At 41.8% G+C, this 21,095-nt stretch overlaps 1 protein-coding gene across 1 annotated transcript in view; it reads left to right on the top strand.

Annotated features, from left to right (window-relative positions):
• The window catches only part of chrd (chordin), a 69,524-nt gene extending 49,230 nt beyond the window's left edge, over positions 1 to 20,294 (top strand). Inside the window, exons 15-24 of the mRNA XM_070884060.1 lie at positions 3,905 to 4,146; positions 5,104 to 5,217; positions 5,674 to 5,880; positions 5,996 to 6,089; positions 6,856 to 6,906; positions 8,242 to 8,345; positions 10,461 to 10,563; positions 10,942 to 11,096; positions 12,327 to 12,420; positions 20,239 to 20,294. Of these exons, the coding sequence (XP_070740161.1) occupies positions 3,905 to 4,146; positions 5,104 to 5,217; positions 5,674 to 5,880; positions 5,996 to 6,089; positions 6,856 to 6,906; positions 8,242 to 8,345; positions 10,461 to 10,563; positions 10,942 to 11,096; positions 12,327 to 12,420; positions 20,239 to 20,294 (1,220 nt within the window). The remainder of the gene's footprint in view (positions 1 to 3,904; positions 4,147 to 5,103; positions 5,218 to 5,673; positions 5,881 to 5,995; positions 6,090 to 6,855; positions 6,907 to 8,241; positions 8,346 to 10,460; positions 10,564 to 10,941; positions 11,097 to 12,326; positions 12,421 to 20,238) is intronic.
• The last annotated feature ends 801 nt before the right edge of the window (positions 20,295 to 21,095 follow it).

Genomic DNA, 21,095 nt, shown 5'->3' with positions numbered 1-21,095 from the left:
GTCATATCTTATAGTAAGTCAACAACTGTTCAGCTGAGAGCAGGAAGCTCAATGCCCATCTAATGGCTGCCATTGATTCAAACAATAAGGGGCCAAAATTGCCCACCACCGGAAACAAGTCGCACCTACCACTCTTGAAGTGTCCTGGCCAGCCCAATGCATGGAGCAGCCAAACCAGAGAAATTCAGCACTTAGTGCTTTGTTTTGAAGCAGGGTGGAAGTGGCCTCATCATCGGGGCGAAAGTGGGGGTGGGGCAAAGTGGCTGTCACTAGCAGGTCGGAAGTGGGGGCAGGGCAGAGTGGCCGACGCTGCAAGTTATCAGCAGCATGCTGATGATGTCATCGCGCTAGCGCATCACAACGTCCCTCTCCATCAATTAAAAGGGAGGACCGCTGCAAACTCTGCAGTCACTTTAGGGAGGGTTTCGGCCGAAGAGGGGGTTCCAGGCTGCCTGTTGGCAGCCCAGCTGAACCTACAGCCATAATTGTCGTCCCAGACCTGGCAGTTGGCTGACAAAAAAAAAAATGGGGTCGCCGGCAGCACCACCTCCCCTTTAAGGGCAGCCGTGCCACCAAGCCACAGAAAGGGCACCGACACAAAAATCTGTCGGGGGCACCGACTGGCAGTGGTGCCGCTCCTGCGGGACAATTTTTGAGAGGGGCAATTTCCCACAGGGCAATTTCAGGAAGGCGTCGCCACTGGTCGGTAAGGGATTGGCGTGTGCACGTGCAGTGGGAAAACAGGCGAGCGGTCCCCTACACTGCTCCAAAACGGAGGAATGGAAATTTCAAAAATGGCGACCCCTCCACGGGGCCTCAGCGGCCAGTCCGCACAGTCTCGTGGCCGTCGCTTTGAGGCTTATAGAAAGGGGCAATTTCGGCCCCTAAATGTATTCAGTTAGAAATTTTATACAAAATTATATTTAATGCAGCAATTCTGTGATTTCATTTGTTCAATTTTATTTTATGCAATCAAAACAGAAAATGCCGCAATCAGGTAGCTTCTGAATGTGACTCCTATATTTTTTAAAAAGTAGCAAGGAGTGGTCCTTCAAATTGGAGAGCTGTGAGTCTTCCTTCGATTATGGGAAAATGTTCAAGACTTTGATGAGAGACACCTGGAAGGACAGGGGCTGGTTAGCATGGGTTCAGAAGAGGCAGGTCGCCTTTGACCAATTCACTGCATTTATTATGAGGAGCTTGCACATCTGCTGAATAGGTTGTTATTATTACCAATTTGGATTTCAGAAGGCATTTTACATTATCCCACATAACATACTAATTCATGTTACGTGCCCACAGGGTACATGGCAAAGTATTATGCTGGATTGGCAGTGGCTGCAAGGTAGACAGCAAAAGGGAGGTGGTGCATGGGGAGGAGTGGCGATGATAGAAATATGGAATAGATTACCAGCAGGAAGTGGTGCAACAAAACAACATGGCAGGTTTAAAGAAGGGCTGGATAAATTCTTGTTAGTCAATAGGTTCACAGTAATGGATCAGGTAGGAGGTTTGGATGGCTCATTGAGTCTTTTCCTGCTCAAAATATTACTGTTACACAGTGGGGCAGTCAGTACCTAAAAGAGGACAGGCTTGTGTGTTCGGGCAAGACTCCTCATCAGAATTGAAATAGTCGTGTGAGCCCATTTATGGCCCTATAAAGAGGTTCTCTTGACCATATCAGTTTGGATTGAGGTCAGAGCCAAAAACATTAGCTGTGTTTTTGTTTCAGCATTTTCTATTGTTCATTTTATTTCTTTTTTATGTAGTTGTGCTTACTGATTGCGTCATCATCATAGGCAGTCCCTCGGAATCGAGGAAGACTTGCTTCCACTCTTAAAATGAGTCCTTAGGTGGCTAAACAGTCCAATACGAGAACCACAGTGCCTGTCACAGGTGGGACAGATAGTCGTTGAGGGATAGGGTGGGTGGGACAGGTTTGCTGCACACTCTTTCCGCATGCTCTCGGCGATAAGACTCGAGGTGCTCAGCGCCCTCCCAGATGCCCTCCACTTAGTCTTTGGCCAGGGACTCCCAGGTGTCAGTGGGGATGTTGCACTTTGTCAGGGAGGCTTTGAGGGTGTCCTTGTAACATTTCCTCTGCCCACCTTTGGCTCGTTTGCTGTGAAGGAGTTCTGAGTAGAGCGCTTGCTTTGGGAGTCTCGTGTCTGGCATGCGAACAATGTGGCCTGCCCAGCGGAGCTGAACAAGTGTGGTCAGTGCTTCAATGCTGGGGATGTTGGCCTGGTCGAGGACGGTAATGTTGGTGCGTCTGTCCTCCCAGGGGATTTGTAGGATCTTGCGGAGACATCGTTGGTGGTATTTCTCCAGCGACTTGAGGTGTCCATTGTACATGGTCCATGTCTCTGAGCCATACAGGAGGGCGGGTATTACTATATCCCTGTAGACCATGAGCTTGGTGGCAGTTTTTAGAGCCTGGTCTCCAAACACTCTTTTCCTCAGGCGGCCAAAGGCTGCACTGGCGCACTGGAGGTGGTGTTGAATCTCATCGTCAATGTCTGCTCTCGTTGATAAGAGGCTCCCGAGGTACGGGAAATGGTCCACGTTGTCCAGGGCCGCTTGTGGATCTTGATGACTGGGGTGCAATGCTGCGCGGTGAGGACAGGCTGGTGGAGGACCTTTGTCTTACGGATGTTTAGCGTAAGGCCTATGCTTTCATATGCCTCAGTGAATACATCGACAATGTCCTGGAGTTCAGCCTCTCTATGTGCACAGATGCAGGCGTCGTCCGCATACTGTAGCTCGAGGTTGGGGTGGTCTTGGACCTGGCCTGGAGATGGCGAAGGTTGAACAGATTCCCACTGGTTCTGTAGTTTAGTTCCACTCCAGCGGGGAGCTTGTTGACTGTGAGGTGGAGCATGGCAGCGAGGAAGATTGAGAAGAGGTTTGGGGCGATGACATAGCCCTGTTTGACCCCGGTCCGGACGTGGATTGGGTCTGTAATGGATCCATTGGTAAGGATCACGGCCTGCATGTCATTGTGGAGCAGGCGGAGGATGGTGACGAACTTTTGGGGGCATCCGAAATGTAGGAGGATGCTCCATAGACTCTCACGGTTGACAGTGTCAAAGGCCTTTGTAAGGTTGAAGGCGGCCATGTATAAGGGCTGATGCTGTTCCCTGCATTTTTTCTGCAGCTGTCGCACTGCAAAAATCATGTCTGTTGTGCCCTGTAGGGAACGAAATCCGCACTGTGACTCGCTAGAGTCCTCCTCAACCGTCTTCTCCCTCAGCTACAGGGAGAAGGCGGTTGAGGAGGACTCTAGCAACGACTTTCCCAGTGGCTGATAGCAGGGAGATTCCTCTGTAGTTGTCCCTTTTTTTAAAAAGATGGTCACGAATGATTGCGAACCCTGTTGTTAACTCTTGTGACAGGCCATAGGCTCTATGTTACAACTGCAAAATTCAACCTCTTTGGGATTAATCACAACATGAAAATTTCAAAATTTTGAAATTCTCAACTTTTTTTACAAATCCCTTCATGGCCTTGCCTCTCCCTATCTCTATATTCTATTTCATCCTCACAACCCCAAGAGATGCCTGCACTCCTCAAATTCTGCCCTCTTGAGCATCCTTGATAATAACTGCTCAACCATCCGTGGCTGTGCCTTCAGCTGCTTGGGCCCTAAGCTCTGGAACTCACTCCCTAAACTTCTCTACGTCTCTTTCCTCCTTTAAGACGCTCCTTAAAACCTACCTCTTTAACCAAGATTTTGGTCATCTGCTGTAATTTCTTCCTGTGTGGCTCAGTGTCAAATGTATCTGTTTTGTCTTATAACACTGCTGTGAAGCGCCTTGGAATGTTTTACTACGTTGAAGGTACTATATAAATAAAAGTTGCTGTTGTTGTTGAAATACTAACACAAGAAATCTCTCCTCCACAGAGCTGCCAATTCCTCTAGCTGGACAGTTTGTGGTGCCCCCTATAAAGACTGGTTCAGCAGGGCATGCGTGGGTGTCCTTGGATGAGCATTGCCACCTGCATTATGAGATAGCCGTGGCTGGGCTTAGCAAAGCTGAAGATATTACCATTAATGCACATCTCCACGGATTTGCTGAGATTGGGGAAATGGATGATAACAGTGGGGAACACAAGCGCCTCCTTAAAGGCTTTTATGGATCAGAGGTACTATGCTGTTTAAATAGCACTTCAATTATTTAAGCAAAATCATTGCAACCCAATGGGAGGGGGGAATTCGACTCAAGGCAGCATTTTCATGAGGTCACCTTCAGAAAGTTATTTATTGACAACAACTGACACGTTGTTGTATAACTGAGACGTTAAACTATTCCTTCAATTCCTGATCTGTTCTGAGTTTGCTGACCTTGGGCAGCAGTCGAGGTGTTAATATTGACTGAATGTCCATGGACTAGAGAAGAGAGATGGTAGCTGAGTTTCCAACCATAGATCCAGTGACTGCAAAGTGATCATGTGTAGATGTCGGGTGAGAACAGATTGGACTGCGATGCCCTCCATGCTAAAAACAGCCTGCCAACACACTCTATCGAGGCTCCACCACTAGCTCGAGGATCTGAAGATCTGCAGATGTTTGAGGAATCAAACCCCAGCAAGAAGTCAACCCCTTCAGTAGAGGATGGGAGAAAATGTGAATTAAAAAAACCCAGAAACTGTCCTGCTTCAAAAATAAAAATCTGCATATCCCATTCTCATTCTAACACTAATTATAATACTAATTCTGTTGTAAAGTGGCTGGGCTTTTGGTCCTGGCTATTTCTGTATGTAAACTGGGCATTCACTCCATTTTACAGTCCATTTTAATGATCAAAACTCCTGGCTCCCTGTGATTGTGTTTGACTGAAAGATGAATAATTAAAAGCACATAAGAAATAGGAGCAGGAGCAGGCCATTCGGCTACTGATCCATTACTAAACAAGCTAATGTTATTAGTTGCATTGGCTCTCTGCAAAATAATACTTCCATAAATCTTATAGTTGGTAAAGTTAATTCATGATTTTTTAAAAATCCAATAACTTCTCAGCAAGTCACTAGTCCTTTTATGATGTACTGATACTTAGATTTTCACATTAGACTTAATTAATTTACTTTGTAACGGTCTTCTAGGCCCAAGGAATATTAAAGGATATCAGCACAGAACTTCTGAGACATCTTAACAGAGGGACCGCATTTATTCAAGTTAGCACAAAACTTAATCCCAAAGGAGAGATACGAGGGCCGGTATGTATAAGTGTCTTTATTAATGTAAGTGCTCTTTTAGAACAGAGTAAATAAGGGCATTGACATGGAAAATTAAAGAAGGATCAGTTAAAGAAATATCCACTATGTTTAACAAACTGCTGAATGCTAAAGTTGGAGGAGCATTGTCCTGTACTAAACTGTTGTTTGGAGCTAATTCACTTGAATCTTGGTTAATAAGACTTGTAAAAAGTCACTGGATTGTGAATGATGGGTAACAAGACACTGCAGAAATGTTTTACAAACACTCTGTTTCATAACATAGTCATTGAAATATCTCACCACTTAAATGAAGTACTCAGCTGGATAAAGTCCAGATATTCAATCCAAGTAACTGAAACATTCCTTGCAGGCTGTGATTTTGTACAGTATCCATTATTAACAGGGCTCCGAATTCAAAATCACTGTTGGTCTTATTAAAGCTGTCATCCTCTTCAGGTGCTGATTCAAAACCAGTGCGAGTCGAAAGGATTTGTTCTACCTAAAGAACCCGAGTATGAAGACGATCTGTTTCAGGAAATGAAACCTGATCCAGAGGAGTTGAAGAAAGATCCAAATTCTTGTTTCTTTGAAGGGCAACAGAGAGCCCATGGGTCTCAATGGGCACCAGACTATGACCGGAAATGCTCCATCTGTAGTTGCCAGGTGACATAATGAAAGCCAGCTTGAATGATGTGATGTGTTAGTTGAATTTATTTTACTAATTCTTTTTAGCACGATCTGATTTACTCAAATTCCGCACATTTTCTTTCTATTTCAGAAAAGGACCGTGATATGTGACCCTATCATATGTCCCCTTCTGAATTGTTCAGAAATTGTTCATGTTGAAGATAAGTGCTGCCCTGTTTGCAAAGGTATGTTTTTAATCAGTGGGAAGTGATGTGCTATGCAAATAACAGAAACTGTCAAAACGCATCACTGCTAATCTCAGTCAAGAAAATGAAGCAGCTGGACTCTTGTAATTTATATATTTATTTAAATATTAATCGATTGCTACAGCTATTAGTCAAATTGATGGAAAGTTTTAATTAATTACTCCAAGAACCTTTTAATGCGATGGTTTGTTTAGTGCTTTGCTTAAATTACATTTTAAGTTAGAGTGAAATTATTTTTGAAAATAAATCTGAACTGTATTTGCCAAAATGAATTAGTTAGTCTGTATAATTTTAAATAAAGCATCATTACATATTTTGTGAGAAATAGTGGAGGCTGCAGTTTGTACTGAAGCAATCACCATGCAGTGAAAACAACACACAGAAAGTCAGTAAAAGGAAGGTTTATATTAATTAATTAACCATTTGGTGGGTTACTTAGATTCTACATCATGTATTAGTTTCCTTTCTCTGCAAAGCCCCAGATTATAAGTTAGTTATATGATTTATATTGCATACTATTGCGATTCGGTTTTCAAATGTTCAATTGCTGTATGTGATGCCACATCATTTGCTCACATATGGTTTAAATATGGAATTTACGTGAGTACAGAATGATGACAATCAGAGAAAACATCTAATTCCTTTCATAGCTACTGAAAATATATATATTTTTTAGGTATTTACTACTGCAGTGGTAACTTTGATTTTTTATTTGCTTTTGATATTTTCAATATAATTTTAACAGATAAAATAGAAGCAAAAGATGAAAAGAAAACAGAGGTAGACCAGGTTGAAGGTAAGCTTATAATATAATTTCATTAAAAAATAATGTTGTTAATAGTCCAATCAGGGAGGAGCTGTTGTTAAGTAAATATTTGATATTTATTGAGGCAATGGTCAAAACTCTGACAGGCAATTTAGGGGGAAGAGTTCAGTGTTCACTATATATAACAAAATCATAATTATGAGGACTGGACAGATTAGATGCAGGAAGAATGTTCCCGATGTTGGGGAAGTCCAGAACCAGGGGACATAGTCTAAGGATAAGGGGTAAGCCATTTAGGACCGAGATGAGGAGAAACTTCTTCACTCAGAGAGTTGTTAACCTGTGGAATTCCCTACCGCAGAGAGTTGTTGATGCCAGTTCATTGGATATATTCAAGAGGGAGTTAGATATGGCCCTTTCGGCTAAAAGGATCAAGGGGTATGGAGAGAAAGCAGGAAAGGGGTAATGAGGGAATGATCAGCCATGATCTTATTGAATGGTGGTGCAGGCTCGAAGGGCCGAATGGCCTACTCCTGCACCTATTTTCTATGTTTCTATGTTTCTACATTTTTGAAGCAGAGGAAGATATAAGGGCTAGCCATGATCTTGTTGAATGGCGGAGCAGGCGCGAGGGGCTAGATGGCCTACTTCTGTTCCTAATTCTTATGTTCTATGGTGAGGGTGGGTCAGTGGGATTAGTTTTTGAATTGTTCTATTAAAAATGCCGGCACAAGTACAATAGACTAAATGGCCTCTTTCTCTTCTGTAAACTCCTATGGTTCTTTGACATTTGTTTCTGATTTTACTGTTGATGGCAAACAGCAGAAATTTTCCCCTTTAATCTTTTGTTTTGTTTATAATGAATATTTTTCTGATCTGATACAATCAAAAAATTAAAACAGATCAAGTAATTTAATTCAATTCTTATTGACCCACATTGTGGTTCATAATATTAGGATAGTGTATGCAAATATCTTCTATATGTAGGCAGTTGCCACACGCAGGCAATCTCTCTTCTACACTTACTCAGGAAGTCTCGGTGTGTAGCACAGATTTGGAAACATGCATTATTTTGTCATATGTCACGAGTTAGGTCAAAAAACAGTGATTAATTGCAGTATGGCCTTATTTTTTCATTATTTAAGCTTGCTAATTCCTAACATTACAATTTTCTTCTCCATTGAGATGGTTTCATTGTTGATTTTTTTAAAAAGAACATTCTGATGATTACTCAAACAGAATTCTACCATTGGGATAGTAAGGTATTTGTAACTGTTAGTATTGGATACAGTTTTGCAGTGATCATAGACAGAGCAAATGAAGCCACAATTATTCTAATGAACTATCCATCCCATTATATTTCAGGCTGCTATTTTGATGGGGACAGGAAATGGCATCCTGCTGGGACAACCTGGCATCCATTTATACCACCCTTTGGTTATGTGAAATGTGCAGTGTGCACTTGTAAGGTAGGAACCTCCTTCAGACTCTTTTAAACCTTTGCAAATCAGATTAACCTTTTTCCTGAGAAATGTAACTATAATGTTAGTTATAATGTTTTGAAGGAGTAAGTGATAAAATGAACAATTATTTTTACTTCAGCAACATCTAATTAGTGAACATAATGACTGGGAAGTTCCTTGGAGCTGCTCACGCTCCGCTGCAGTAACTTTACCGGAAATGTGGTGGGAACTCCATTTATACATGTAAAGAGAGTTCGGCCTTTTCTTAAAGTGAAGGATATTGGCGATGAGTGAATCCTGAAGTGGTTGAGAGTAAGATGAGCGATATTGTGATGGATAAAAAGAACATTTTCGTTAAGTTAGTTAAGCTAAGGGAAGGCAAAGCGGGCAAACCCGGCAGGATATATCCTGCGATCCGGAAGAAGTTGAAGGAATGGCAGAGGCCCAAGAAATAATATCTCTGGGCTTGGTTAAATGTGATGTGTGTCGGAGGACTGGAGAGTGGCCAATGCTCTATCAATTTTTAAAAAGGTAGACAGAGCTATTCTAAATAAGTACAGGCCAGTTAACTTAACATCTGTGGTAGGGAAAATTTTGGAGTTTTTATTTAAGGATGAAATTACCATGGAGTAAAAATTGTGGTCGGAGGCTTACCGCGAGCGGATGTCTCCAACCTGCAAAAAATCTACGAATTTACCTGGTGGTCTAGAAGGTTTGTAGATTCATGCTCCTGGGCCTCTCCGGGTACCCGCGGGCAGAGGCCCACATATCCAGGGACATGCGCGTTTTACAAGCGCCCCTGGGATCGCCCAACCAATAAAAGAAAGGAGTCTCCATTCATACTTATGAGGCGTTCCGTTTGTATGGAAACCCCTTAAGTATGAATGGGAATCACTTAAAAAATACACAAACACATAAAATAAACTTTAAAAAATTACATATTTAAAATGAATTCAAATGTCATTTAATTAAATATTTTAAACAGCTGTTTGATTGAAAAAAAATGATGCGGGTGAAATTGCCCCTTTTTTGCGTCCTGTTAGCGCCTTTGGAGGTGTTAACGGGCCGCAATGCAGATGACATCATCGCCGTGCGCAGCGACCACTCACCGTCCCGCGCCGGCCCCTTAATGCCCCACAGGGGAAATTGCCCCGTGGGCCTGAGGCTGGCACAGGCAGATGACAATGCCAGCTGGTGGACATCCACTGTCGGGACATGAATTAAAGGGGGAGGCCTGCAGCACCCCGTGCCGCCATCTTTTTTGGTTGGCCGACTCTTGGGTTGGCTCGACGATGGTGGCTCTAGCTTGGACCAGGCCACCATCATGCAGCCCGGCACTCCATCTTGGGTGCCAGGCTGCTGGCCCAGTCTCACACCTCCCTGTTGGCCTAGTGGCAGCCACCAAAGGCTGTGCCAAGTGCGCAGAGGCCCTCCCCTTTAATGGAAGGAGAGGGGCGGTTAGCGCTAAATGGAGCATCCACATAGCGCTGACCTCAGTGTCGCGCTACCGCCCTGAGAACGCCAGTCAAGGGAAGTGGAGTGCCGGAGACACCACTCCGCTTCGTTTGAAGGGTGGAAGGCCCAATTCCACGTCGGGGGCGGGACTTCTGGGCCGGGCGATAAAAGTCCGGGCGAGGGGCAATTTCTCCCCCTGTCTGTTTTAACAGGGCTAAAAATAAACTTACCTTATTGGAGATTGTTTTTAATTAATAAATGAGTGATAAAAATTTATTTTTCTATTTTTTTAAACTCTTTACTGGTAAAAGCAGGCCTCGGGCAGATAGCCCAGCTCGCTGCCCGCGGAGGCCCTCTTCTTTCAGATTTGTACGATCTGTCAAGAAGGTGCTTGAAGATCACAAGTTCCAAGTTTCAATGCATGCACAGTGCATGCCTAAACCCGGAACTTGCGGGGTCCCTACGGGCACGTGCATACCTCATACGCACCTGCCGGGTCTCAAATTCAGCCCCTATGTATCTAGATTGAGAATGCAATAATTTTACTGAAAAGCAACAAAATTATCAATTGCATAAATATTACCAATACGATATGTAGTCATAGTTTACAATGATGTAGGTTATGTATCATTTAATATCAGAGCATTTCTTATATCTCATTCATAGGGTGCAACTGGGGAGGTTCACTGTGAGAAGGTTCATTGCCCTCTTCTGCCTTGTAGCCAACCTGTTAGAAGGAATGCATCAAACTGCTGCAAGGAGTGCCCAGGTTAGTAATTTGTACTGTTTTAATTTTCTACTATCTTGTATGTAAGAGAAAGAAAGACTTGCATTTATATAGCACCTTTCACGACCTCAGGATGTCCCAAAGCGCTTTACAGCCAATGAGGTACTTTTGAAGTGTAGTCACTGTTGTAACATAGGAGATCATTAAAGGATCTATCTATTGAGGTCCAAATGAATTAGTTGAAATTATTTAGCAAATACTGAACGGGCATTTGCTCAAATATTAATGTCAGGCAACATCAGCAACGTATCAAAATGTACCCCCAGAGTACCCAACGTACATTGCCCATAAGAAATAGACTGTACATAGTTGTGGACAGATACCCTGAACTTGCTTCTGAAATTTGCTTTTTTACCACAGTTACAGAGATTCCCCCTTTTGACCATACAGACATGATGCAGGCTGATGGGCCCAGGCCCTGCAAATTTGGGCGTCATATATACATGAACAATAATAAATGGCATCCTGAAGTTCCTCCGTTTGGGGAAATGAAATGCATTACTTGCTGGTGTGATGTAGGTATTCTATTTAACATTAAGAATCATATACCTCAGACCACATCAAAAGTGCTGATATTGCTTGAAATGTTGAGTTATTAGTGAAGGAGTTAGCTTCCATTAAAGGCATAATTTGTTCAACTGGTTTGCAAAGTAAAAAAGTGAAACTTAGTTCAAAGGTTTCCTGTGAGATTTATGAATAATTATATTGGCAGTTCTATACAATAAATAATGAATGTATTTTTTTGATAGTTCGCCGAAGAAAGTATGACTATATCGTGTATTAGAGCATCAGTGCACAGTGTCAGACTGGATTAATGGGACACTGTTTCAGTCCTCACCTTATTGAGTTTCAGAGTTTAGACACATTGATGTCAGGAGGCATTAACATAGCAGAGCTTCCTCACTGAGAAGGAGGGAAATCAGAGACTGAACCACTCCTGTACCTCCTTCTAGCTGATTCAGGGCAGTGTTGGTGGAAGCCTTGGTGGTCCCCTGTCCACTTGGCTTTAGCTGGTGTATATCTTCGGGAGATCAGAGGGAAGAAAAATAAGACAGAAAAGAAAACCAGAGTGCAATTACCCTCTAAAAGTATGACTGTTTATGAAATAGTCAAAATGTAATACATTATACATCATATTTAAGAATTATTTAGAAATAAATTAAAGAAGGAACTTGCATATATATAGCTCCTTTCAGGTCCTCTACACCCCAAAGCACTTCCAAACCACTGAAATACTTTTGAAGTCGCTGCTGTTATGTAGGAAATGCGGCAGCCAATTTGCACACAGCATTGCTGTCCCTCAAACAGCAATGAGATAATAACCAGATAATCTGTTTTGCTGATGTTGGTTGAGGGATAAATATTGGCCAAGGCACCAGGGGAGAACTCCGTTACTCTTCCTTGAATAGTGCCATGGGATCTTTTCCATCCACCTGAGAGGGCAGGCGGTGCCTCAGATTAACATCTTATCTGAAAGACAGCACCTCCAACAGTTCAGCACACCCTCAATGCTGCACTGAAGTGTCAGTCTAAATGATGTGCTCAAGTCTCTGGAGTGGGACTTGAACCCACAACTTTCTGACTCGGAGGCAGGAGTGCTATTAACTGAGCCAAGGCTGAAACCAATTTAGCTAGAATTGGAACTAATAATAAAATTGGAAACTCTGAATGTAACAGTGACTTACCAAACAGGACAGGAATGCTGTAGCAAACTTCTATAATTGTGTTTTGATTTGAAATTTCAGGAAGGGTCCACAAAGTGTCAACGAGAGAAGTGTCCAGTCCTCACCTGTGAGAGCATTGTGAAGCGACAGCATAAGTGCTGTCCAGAGTGTGAAGGTAAAACGCAGCACATTTACTTTAAAATAACTTAGCTAAGACATATTTCAACCATTTAAAAACAATTGTATTCTGTTAAACATTTCTGAAGCTGGACGTTGAGGGAGTGGAATCCATTTCAATTCAAGAAGGTGCCAGACTGGTGATGGGAAGCACGCATGGCACCTTGCACCCTGGGGAAGCTTACATTGCGTGCAAAGGCTGGTGCTCTCTCGTCCTGATTTGACACTCTTTCCATGGGGCATGTGATGTTGGGGGTTCCTCGTGGCATAGAGAGTCTCGGTCACCTCTCTGAAACAGCGGTGCGTTGCAAATTGTGAGATGACACTCATATCACCTGCTGCAGCCTGGAGCGAGCTTGTTGCAGAAAATTAAGGGCAACAGTGATCTTGACAGCCATAAGCAGTGCTGTTTCTGCCCTGGCTTGTGACTGGAGCAGCTGATACAGCTCAGCGATAGCCTGCTTTATGAAGTGGAGGCATTTGAGACAGTGCTCCTCCGCAAGGTTTATGTAGGAAGTGCTCCCTGGAGACTCGCTGTGGGTATGACCTGCTGCGCAGTGATCACCTCCTGCCTCTTCCCCCAGCTGCTGCTGCTGTTCCCTCTCTTCTTTGCTGCTCTCCCTGGACCTCAGGCCCCAAAGACAGCCCTACCAGACTACCCATGAGTGAGGTCAAATTGTTGTGAAGACAGACAAAAGCAGTCCAACAAAAACTTTTTCTCAGAATTCAGAATTATAAGCCAGATTAAAAGACAAATAACACCAGAAGTTAACAAGCAGCCTAAAGGATAAGCCAGTAACGAACCTATATGCATTTAAATAGCGCCCTTGAAGGTTCCTCTTGCCTGTTAGCATTATGAGTCGCTGAGCGATTTTATTACGTGCTGAATGAGGCAGACCAATATCACAAAAGGAATTTATGAGCATAGGACCCTTATTTAAATATTTTAATCAGTGTTCAACATAGTCTGGCACGTGCCTTGGATGCTTATGGAGTAGCAACATATTAAAAGGTACCCCAGAGTACCCAACATACATTGGCCATCAGAAATAGGCAGGGCACCAATGGATGTCTGGTCTAATGAATCTAAGAATATACTGCAGAGATTGTCTGCCATCTTGCTAATTGCTAAGTTTACAAAATTTTGCTTCTTAAAATAGAAAGAAGTCAGAGGAAGAAATGGGACTATAGTTGGTTGCAACTTGTAGGTTAGTTTTACAGACTACCTGCAGAATATACCACATTGCTATTTCTCAGTATGGTTATATGTGAAATACCTAAGCTGTTCTGTAGACTGACCAGGACTGATAATTCATCTCATCCATATATACCTTTAGAGTAGACGGATGCTTCCAACAAGTGAACAACCAAAGTTGCATTATCATCAAAATAGTGCAGGAGGCAACAGCTTTAAAGGTGGCGTATTGGGTGGAAGGCAAGAAAGGAATCCTCTTAAAGAGCTAAAATGCAAACAATTATCTCCATCTGCTTCTGTTATGTTATAAATGGTGGTGTGCTCAATGGTTTCTGTTCAGGCACCTTTAAAATATTGCCTCCAACAGGGTTATTCCAAAACACTAAATACCGTTTATATCTTTAGATCTGATTTCGTATTATGATGAAGATGGAGAGAAATTAAAAGGCCAAAAGAAGGGGAAGAGCAGCTGGGGCTCTAAACCATAACCTGACTGAATTTGTATGAATGCACTCCACATGCAATGGACTGAGTATGCATGTGATATATGCTATGATGCCTTCTTCAGTTCACCGACCAGGGATTTTGAGAACTTCATTTGAAAGATAGATGAAAAATTATTCATTTAAATGCACTCAGTAGATTCAGCACTCAGTGCAGTTAATGAAAGAAAAATAAAGATGTTGAACACTATTGGCAAATCCGTGATTTGCTCTTCGTGCTGAATTCTTAAGTGCGTACCTCATGTGTTCCAGTCCTGGTGTGAAGGAAGACCGTCATAACCTGCAAGAATCCTATCAGTTACATGAAGCCTAGGTTTCAAGAGCTTTCAAAAGTTGGATGGATAGGCTAAAGATGACATATTCATTCCTAAAGTGGCTCGGTGAATCGTTATCACCAATTCTCTCTTCTATTCAAGGGATATTGATGATATGGGGTGTGGATTTATTTCATATTGTTAGACATTTTTATTTAAAAATGACAAAATGTTGTGCTTCTCATCCACACGTTAAATGTTTCTTGAAGTGCAAATCCACAATCATGTTATTAAAGCCAAGAAAATCACATGGAAGTGTGAACTCTATCCAGTGAGGGACTTCCTGAGAAGGAAGCTCAGAACACAGCTGAACGAATGAAGATGATATCTTTCGTTTTCTTTTAACAATTTGCTGTTAAGTTTCTGTTGCAAATTCCAAGTGGGAGAAGCTGCTTGGTTCACGTGACTTGATCTCCATTACAATTGACCTTTTTTATCCTCACTGTGAATGGGATGCTGCTTCTGTGATTGCCATTTGCGTATGTGAAACCCCAGGGATGAAAGTGTCGGATAATTGATGTGTTAGATTATGTGTACGAGGTGATTCGCATGCATACCATCAGCAAGCACCAATTGCATTCTTCATAAATTCCTCATAGAGACTTCATTTGTAAACCTCTGGAAGGAGGCTTTTGTTGAGGGGTTTAAGTCTTACTATGGAATAAATTGAGTGTGGTGAAAATAAAGAAGGATGGGTACAGGACTGTGGCTGAGGACCACCTGCCAACATTCACTGTAAATCACAATGTATAAATAGAAGTATGTCCTCCCTGTCTGTACTGTATGTAGCTGTATTAATGTGAATGGCCACCTGGGCTCTGCTGCAGGTGAAGTTGTGGAATGTAAATAATGTAAGTGCTTCAGTTTTCATTGTTTCCATCAATATTTTGTTATTTAACAGAAGAATGCAATGATGTACTTGTTAGTAAAATAGTAAACAAATCACAACTCAATGCTGGAACATGTTTGAACGGTTACTTGCTGCTTGTTCACCTTTACTTTCAATTAGTTATAAATAAATAAAAATCTACCTTTAGTTTTGAGACAGAGGTTGTCAGTGAAAAAGGGTAGAGACACAACACATATGATAATGAAGAAATAGTGATAAATGGAACATCGAAGCTTAAACACATTAATGCCCCCCACCACCACCACCATTAGTTCAGTGGGTGAATGTACACAGTCATGTGGTGCCAAACCACAGGGATGAGGCAGATTTCAGGTTTTCTCCTGATCTATTCTGAACAGCGTAGCCAGAGAATATCTGATTACTTAGTGAGTTGAGCTCTTCAGCATTGTTACACTTCTTTTTTTGGTGTTCTTTCATTAATATCTTTGAGTTAAAGAGGAGAGAAATAAAATAAGAGTTCCTGCTCCTGATCATTTTGCAGTGATCTTTACTAAAAATACCTAGAGGTGGATGCCAAGGAAGGGGAAGATCAGGATGAGCTGTAATACTTGAATACCCTAAATAACTTCACACATGAAGAAAAGCTACTGGGACAGATAACCAAGGGTCCACTGGTGACCTATATAATTCGAACCCACTTTAAATTACCATGTCCAGCAGAGGATGGGAAAGGAGAGAAAATCAGAGAGGAAAAAAATACAGTGTTCCAGCTGGTGAGTAACAACAGCAACAACTAGTATTTATATAGCATATTTAATGTAGTAGGACATCCGAAGGCATTTCACTGGAGTGTTATCAAACAAAATTAGACACCGAGCCACATAAGGAGATGTTAGGGCAGATGAAAAGAGATAGGTTTTAAGGAGCGTCTTAAAGGAGGAAAGAGAGGTAGAAAGGCAGAGAGATTTAGAGATGGAATTCCAGAGCTTCGAGCCTTGGCAGCTGAAGGCATGGCTGCCAATAGTGGAGCGATTAAAATTAGGGATACTCAAGCGACCAAAATGGAGGAGCGCAGATATCTCGTTGGGGGGTTGGGGGGGGGGGGGGTGGCGGGGGGAGTTGTAGGGCTGGAGGAGATTTCAAAGAATGGGAGGCGGTGAAGCCATGGAGGGATTTGAAAACAAGGATGAGAATTTTACACTGTGTTTCAGTGCAGTGAAACTAGAAAAATCACAGCCCGGGTTAGTTCATGAGTTGAGTTCTCTAGCACTATCACAGGTGTTTTATTCGTGTTCTTTACGAGTATTCACAGAAAAGCCTAAAGTATAATATTTTGTTATATATCAGTAGTGAAACCTGGCTGCTTTTTGCATAGTATTCATAAATTGTCAAATATTTTTAATAACAGAACTTGAGGAGTGTATTAAACACAAATAAATTCATATCAGTAATGGAATAATGAAATATTGGGTGTAGGTCAGATTATTTATGGTTCACTGTAAACTGATTTAATTTAAAAGTTATCCACATTGAGGTCCTGAAATGAATCTATGGGATACTGACAAATTAACTGACCATTTATCTCATATTTGTTTGTGGTACCTTGCTGTGCAAATTGTCTACCATTTTTGCAGACACAACAGCAGTGACTACACTTCAAAAATAATTATTAGGCAGTGCAGCACTTTGGGTCATCCTGAGGATGTGAAAGGTGCTACAGAAATACAAATTCTTTCATTTTTTAAAAAATACAAGCCCTGATGCATTGTCAGTAACTCCTCTCTCTGCTATTTTGCCAGAGGAGTTAACCTGTTCAAAATAAATGTCTCCATTAAAACAGCTGAGAGAGAAATCTCAGACAGATGCCTAAGGGTTTGTACACTATCCATTATTATCCCACGGATCATCTTGGGGTCCAAGAGTGAAGAATGGAGATGGGACTAACTTCTGCTATTTTTAATATTAGACTATGGTAGACATTATCCATTATAAAATTAGCTAAACTTTATCAAATAAAGTATTTATCATCGTTTTATTAAAGAACATTTGAAAATCTTCAAAGTGGTTTTCGCAAGGCTTAATACTTTAATGATTTTATGACAAATGTATTTCCCCTTATTTAAATGTTCTTTTTATACTGATTGGAATTGAACCTTTAGCCAAGTAATATAAATTGTTAATCAATCAAAGTTCCAGATGTTCCTTTTAAACAATTTCATACAATCATTATTTTGAGGACATGAATTATATAGTCACAAATGAAATATTCTATTTTATTCTAACTTAATATTCTGACAGTGACAAAAACATTTATTGACCCTGAATACAATCAGGCTAGTCTTGATATTAATTATAGGCATCAGCTATAATTCAACTTGAGGGTTTCAAGTAGCATTTGTGGACTTCATCTGATCAAATAATGAAGATAAATGCCCCACATTCCTCAGAGTACACAATAAATGATAGCATGTTCCAAACATTGTGCATCTTATTTTTAATAATGCAGGGCACAGAGAAAGAGAGATATGCAAATAATTGCCTTGACTTTCCGTGAGTGCACCTCTTCTCAGCCCAGATGGATATGTGTATCTGCTGCATTTGCTACAGGTATGATGCTTGACAATAGCTGTGGAGGAGACCAGTAGTCAGATGTCCCTATCAGTGTTCTGTATGGCAATGAGCTATGTCTGAAGAAAGTAAAGGAGAAAAATAGTAGAATTAACTTTGATAAAATTTTATCCAAGTGTCTGTACTGAGCATGGAATAGTACAAGACTCCATACTCTTGTCGTGAACAACATCCATCTCTGTTACAGGCTTACAATGCTGTCAAGTTCACCAATAGAATATTGTGAGGAAGGAAGCCATGAAGAGATTTAAACATGTGGATAAGAATTTGAAATCTGAGGCACTGGGGGACAGGGAGCCAATGCAGGTCAGCAAGGACAGGAGTGTTGGGTGAGTGGGATGGTGCGGGGGATAGGATACAGGCAACAGAGTTTTGGATGAACTAAAGTTTATGGGAGGTGCATAATGGGAAGCTGCCAGGAGTGCATTGGAATGGTCAAGTCTGGAGATGATGGATGAGAGTTTCAGTAGTAGATGGGCTGAGGCAGGGGTGGATGCAGGCAATGTTAGGGAGGTGGAAGGAAGTGGTCTTTCCGATGAAGTGTATATGGGAGTCAGAAACTTAGCTCGGGGTCGAATAGGACACTGAGATTGCGAGCAGTTTGGTTCAACCTGAGACAATGCCTGGGGAGGGGGATGAAATTGGTGGTGACCATAGAGAGTATGTGGTGGGGGATGAAGACGATGGTTTCAGTCTTTCCAATGTTTAATTGGAGGAAATTGCAACTCATCCAAGACTGGAAATTGGACAGGCAATCTTACAACACAGAGGCAGTGGTGGGTGGGTGCCAGATTTTCCGGTCACATGGGGCAGGTAAGTGCTGACGATGCAACCATAATGGAGTTTGCAAGTGAGGTGCCCTTCCACTGACCCCCCCCAGACTTCAGTGAGGTCAGCACTGGAAATTACCAGTGTATGTGATCCCAGCATAACCGTAGGGTTTGTATCCCGAGGAATTTCAGGACCAATGCATGCAAACATGTGAGAATTTATGAATATTGAGAAGACTGAGTGGGCTGTTCCTCATTGAAATTTACACACAAAAACATTAAACGGTGATAAATAAAAAATGTAACCCCTTTCACAGCACAAACATTCCAGACTCATTTGCAAAAGAAATTGCCAGTCAGCCTCCACCTCGCTAGCTTATCGCCGGTCATACTTCAATGTCACTTGTTCTGCATCACTTGCTATCATTGGCCTGCTGCCACCATGCTCAATCTCTGAGTATCACAGGTGCAACGTCCTGTACTCCGGAATCCAGAACTCTGAAAACCGGAATTGACCAAAAAAACGGACATTTTGCGCATACCTGATGCAATCATCCGGAATTATTGTCCGGAAACTGGTCATTTTTGAGGCAATACCCAAAATCCAGCACGGATTCGGTCGAGGATTCCAGACAAGAAAATCAAGTCTGAAATCTGGAATCCTTGACTGAATCCATGCCGGATTTTGGGTTTTGCCAGATTTCGGACCTCACCACTCAAAACCCGGCACGGATTCAGTCGAAGATTACGGAATTCAGACTATCGATTTTCTTGTCTGAAATTCGGAAAAACCCAGAAGCCAGAACGGACTCAGTCCCGAGGATTCCGGATTTCGGACATTGTACCTGTAACACGGAGAAGCTTTTTAAATCTTCCGGCCCATAGAACTGCTAGATCTCCAATTGATATAAATCCGTAAATCATGGCGTAAGCTGTCACTGTCCCCCAGACCATTGCAGTTTAAAGATGATGAGCAGCAGAAGGTTATATGTACAGCTACATAAAGATGAAAACCCGACAGAGGCTTCCCAGGCCAGGCAGTGGATGGTCCTGGGCTGGATCTGATACACAAGCCACACCTTAGATGTCTGCTGTACTAAATCCTGCTCACCCATCTCCTCTATTTTCTCAGACTTACACTGGTTTCCTGTCCCCAGTGTATTAATTTCAGAATCCTTCTTATTTATAAATGCCTCTATCGCCTCACTCTGCCCTATATCTGCATCCTTCTCCAGCTCTACGTCCCAGCTCACACCCACAGCCCTTCAGCTGCTGTGTATCTCCCCTCCCTCGACTCCACCCTCAGTGACAGATCCACAGAGCTTTACACACCTCCATGCTGGAATCCTCTTCCACAACCACTCTGCTTTACTACATCTCTCTTGCCTTCAAAGCCTCCCCAAGGTTACCTCTTCAACCATGCCTTTAGTCACCTGCCCTAATTCGTTTTCCAACTCAGTGTATGTCCCCCTTCCATACCCACCCCCTCCCCAGGTGAAATGCCTTAGCATATTTGCTACATTAAAATTGCTCTATAACTGCTGTTTTTGTTGCAGGAAAATATAACTACTGTCAATACAAACGCTTTTACCATGTGTTAAATGAGGCTTAAATATTGGGTAAGGAGACTGTTAACCACGATGTCAGTTTAAAATCCTTGCATAAAATCTAGTTACTGCTATGCCAATACAAAATAAATACTACAGTCTCATTCTGGATAACTTATACCAATGATTCTAATAACTTCAAATTCTGGCAGAAGGTGCTTAATATTCAGAGTATACTGTACCAACATTTCTGTTCCTAACAGGGGCCAGACTCAGACACAATAATCCTCCCTGTAATGTTTATGCAAAGGAAAATTGAATAATTTGAGCTCAATGCTATCATATTCATTTCACAATCAAAGCAGATTCCTAAAGAAAAGAATACACTGTAGCACTAAACAGGAGGAAAGAACAAAACTGAAGCTTAGAAAGGAAACATTTTCAGTTTTACAAGTCAATCAACAAAAGCATTCCCAGGGAATGCAAGACTATTTGAAAAGCAATTATTTTCTGGACATTTACTGTAAAGTGCAATTATCATTGTTCACATTCTCTATAATAGCCGTCAAAATGTCGAGATTTATGTATTGTAACAATAGCCCCAGCTGTTCAAATGCACTTGTTTTTCTTTAGCACACAGCTAATTACTGAATGAGGAGTCCTAAAACAATAAATGGGAGCATGGGAATATTAAATCTTTAGTGAAAGGATGGGTTCCTTTCATCAGTACAGAGAAAGAGGATGGAATTAGAAACAATTCTTATCTAGAAGTTGCAACATGGATGATAAAGGTTAACTAGAATGAATGACCTTGACAGGGAATGTACGAGCCATGATTGAGATTTCATTTCAGTTTGAAATTTATA

Source organism: Pristiophorus japonicus, chromosome 6 (genome assembly GCF_044704955.1).
Source record: "Pristiophorus japonicus isolate sPriJap1 chromosome 6, sPriJap1.hap1, whole genome shotgun sequence".
Classification (NCBI taxonomy): domain Eukaryota; kingdom Metazoa; phylum Chordata; class Chondrichthyes; family Pristiophoridae; genus Pristiophorus; species Pristiophorus japonicus.
Note: the sequence above shows the minus strand (reverse complement) of the source record. Positions and strands in the feature narration are given on the sequence as shown.